This window comes from Sciurus vulgaris (genome assembly GCF_902686455.1).
Source record: "Sciurus vulgaris genome assembly, chromosome: 2".
Lineage (NCBI taxonomy): Eukaryota > Metazoa > Chordata > Mammalia > Rodentia > Sciuridae > Sciurus > Sciurus vulgaris.
In genome coordinates, this window is record NC_136462.1 from 50,110,987 (window position 1) to 50,114,411 (window position 3,425).

The window sequence follows — 3,425 nt, forward strand, 5'->3', positions numbered from 1 at the left end:
TTGTTGGTTCATTTATGTTGATGTGCAAAATCTGACAATTTTCTTTTTCAGCAAAACACACAAAATTTTTAAAATGATTTTAAATAGTCTTAACTAAAACATTTGGACTTCCAAGTCAGTCAAATGCCCAAATCGCATACTGTCTGCCCTTCTCTAAACCCTCCTATATGATAATTTAGCCTTTAGAATAAGATCATACGGTTATATTTCAGATCTATACATTTTTAGATTTTCAAAATCCAAAATTACTTCCCTATGCAAAATGGCAATGCAAATAGCAATTCTACATAATGTAGAATATATTTTCTTCTGTATAGCTCCTTTTATAAAAATGGGCAGCCACAAAAAAAAAAAAAAAAGGACATAAATTTAGTCCATCTGTAAAAGCACTCCAGCTCCCTAATTCCACTTTTGAAGGAAAAGGCAGAGGCAAGTTTACATTATCCCAGAAAACTGAACAAATGGCTTTATTTGGTATCTTCAAGAAGCTTCTCCTTCCGTAGGAGATGTAGGTGTTGTAGGAGAAACTGAAACGGGTTTCCGGGTAATTCTGTCTAGTTCTGCGTGAACATCTGACAGGACAGGCTTCTGGCCTGATTTTTTGGCAGATGGTGGTAAAACACTGCTCCCACCTCCAGCCCCACCTCCAGGGCTACCACTACCACCAGGGCCCCCAGGCGAGCCAGTCTTTTTACTCAACAAACTATTGAAGAAATTTGCCAGGACACCTTCACTTGTAGCTCCAGCTTTCATGTTTGGATCGATTTTTTTTGACCCAGCAGGGATGGGTGACACACTGGCAACATTGGATGACACGGATCTGTTTGGTGTTCTAGGGGAGCCTCCAGGGACTCTTGGTGAGGCATCCACAGGCCTTCCAGCTGCAGTTGGTGGCTGCTTTGCTAAAAGGGACTGTAACTTCATAAGAAATACTTGGTCATCTTCTGCCATAATTTCCTTCTCATGCACAAACTTTCGGACAGGTGGTTCAGTTATGATGTCTTCAAAGTTATCTTCTACTTTCAATGTTTGAAAGTTTTCATGTAATATTCCTATTTTCTTATCATTATCCCACCCTGCTGGAATAAATACTGCATCCTTTTCCACAACAACAGCAGGAATCTTATAGGGAAATCCATATAGTTTCTGAACGATGTATTTATATACTAAGTCTATATTTTTGTTTTCTTTTACTGAAGTGTAAATAAGTGCTGCACCATACTGTAAACAAAACTTCCGGATGTGTGACTGGATAAAATCGAAATGTTCATCTCTGTAGTCATGTTCTTTCTCCAATACACTAATAGCATCACACTTTGTGCAAACTACTAGGACTGGAATGCCCAAGTTATGTGTAAGTGTATCTGCACCCAGAGGTAAAACTACACTGTCGTCTTTGTCTTCCTGCGATGCCGTGTTTCTTCTCTGAGGAGAAGCTGGGAAATCTTCTCCAGGCTCTACATATTCTTGGAAGTCTCTAATCACTTTGGCTCTTTACCTTCTCTGAAAGGAAGGGTAGCTTTTGTTCCATTTCTTTCATCTCTTCAGGAGGAATTTTCAATTTGTCAACATGTTCTCTAACAACACTTGCCCACTTCTGTAAAGAATCCAAAGCAGTCCAAGGCTTTGACATATCAACGACAAACATAACTAGAGTGTCCTTCAGAGAAATGGCATCCAGTGAAAATTTAAGGAGCCCTTTGTGATAAAGGTCTCCATCTAAGATCCATACATTACATCTTGTTTGATCATCCCTGTCTTCATCATGTACATTTAAGTACAAATATTCCAATCCTCTTCCTTTCTTGTACTCCTCTATTCCCTGAATTTTTCTTATTAAGCTTGTTTTTCCAGCTCCATCTTCACCCAGCAGCAGCACGTTCTTCCCGGCCGGGAGCTTGGAGCGCGAGCGGGTGGAGACCTCGCTAAGGATGCAGGACCAAAGGTTCTGCCCGTCCTCGTCGTCGCCTGCTGCAGCGCTGCCCACAAGAGAACTTTTCTAAGGAGCTTTGCAACTCTGGGCCACACAACCTTCCAATCAGGGAGATTGATGAGACCACTAGAGAATGAAAAGCCAATCAGTGCACCTGCTGCAGAGGAGGGTCCTTGGGAAAGGGAGCCATCCCTAATGCTTCCAAAGGAAGCCTCCTCATCAAGGAGATCCTACCAGGTGAATGGCACTAAAGGAGCTAAGAAGCTGCTCTCAAGTTCCCCAAGAGTGACCCCTGTGGAAACTCAGCTGACTCTTAACAGCAGATAGGAACAAGGTCAATTTGACCAGCTTGATCTTAAATACCTAGCAAAAACAGTTAAAACTAAAACACAGTCATTCCTGGACATTTTAAAAACTATACAAAAGTTATTTTAATGTAACTTGAGATGTACACTTGTGGTAGCCCCCCCCACCCCAAAATAAGTAAGACTAGAGGTAACAAAAAAGATTCTTAGACAAAAATTCCTGATAACTATCAAGAGAAACTGCCAGAGTTATAAGTAAGTTTTTAGTCAGTTTAAGGCCTACAGATCATCTAACCTCCGGTACAGGTAGACTTAATTAATGTTTGCTAGTATGATTCTCTAACCCTAAGTAACAAAAATAAAGGGATCTCTACTAAACAAAAAGATCATGCCAGTAAAAAGATATTTTACAAAAATCAGGTGACATTAAGTAACTTATGTTGTGCTTACATTCCTGATAACTCCGACAGTGTTAAAGATTTACAATTGAGGCCTTATCTTCTCCAGACTTGTTAAGCTTTGTTAGGCCTTTTTATGGGAACAACCTCTCAGCTTTTCCACCTCCTGTAAGAGATTATTAATTTCTATCAGCTTCATGATATAAATTGACATGTTCCAGATGCTATTTATTTTGCACTCATGGTTTTTTGTTTCTTTCATAGAACAAGACTTTTACCCCTAGAAGGGAACTTTTTACTGCTTGCCCCACCCCACATCGCCCCCTCTCAGTTCGAAGCAGCAAGATCGGTCATCGCCCTTTTTCCTTACAGCAGTAAAAATTCCTAAAATTAGAGGGGTTAATAATAAAAATTTTAAAAGACAGTCAATATAGATAGGTAAATTGGGTTAAATCACAAAAATAAGGGCCAGTTTGGGTCCAGAAAGTTGAAGGCAAATGACCTCTGAGGATTAAAAGGTTAATGCTTCCAGAGTCCTTCCTCCACCCTTACCAAGAACCTGCTCCTGTTCTAACCTGTTGCTAAGTCTCTCTAACAGGTTCAACTTATGAGAAAACCAGCCCCAAGAGACCACTGATTTCCAACACCCATTTCAGTCAAAAGACTATGTCTACATCAAATTGTTCCAGAAAGGACTATCACCTGGTTTTTTCCATGTGAGTTTCTCCTTAGCTCACATCATGGCTGCTGGCTCCCATCAGAGTAAGCCAGCAAGCAAGGCTGGTGACA

The 3,425-nt window shown here is 40.4% G+C and overlaps 1 protein-coding gene across 1 annotated transcript; it reads right to left on the reverse strand.

Moving 5' to 3' along the window:
• Positions 1–297: 297 nt before the first annotated feature.
• Positions 298–2,954, reverse strand: LOC306653623 (cytoplasmic dynein 1 light intermediate chain 1-like; the record flags this gene model as incomplete). The annotated part of the gene is given in 3 exon segments (XM_079126650.1): positions 298–1,488; positions 1,490–1,999; positions 2,943–2,954. Coding segments are annotated over 3 exon segments (1,530 nt in total). The 3' UTR covers positions 298–480.
• Between the last annotated feature and the right edge of the window lie 471 nt (positions 2,955–3,425).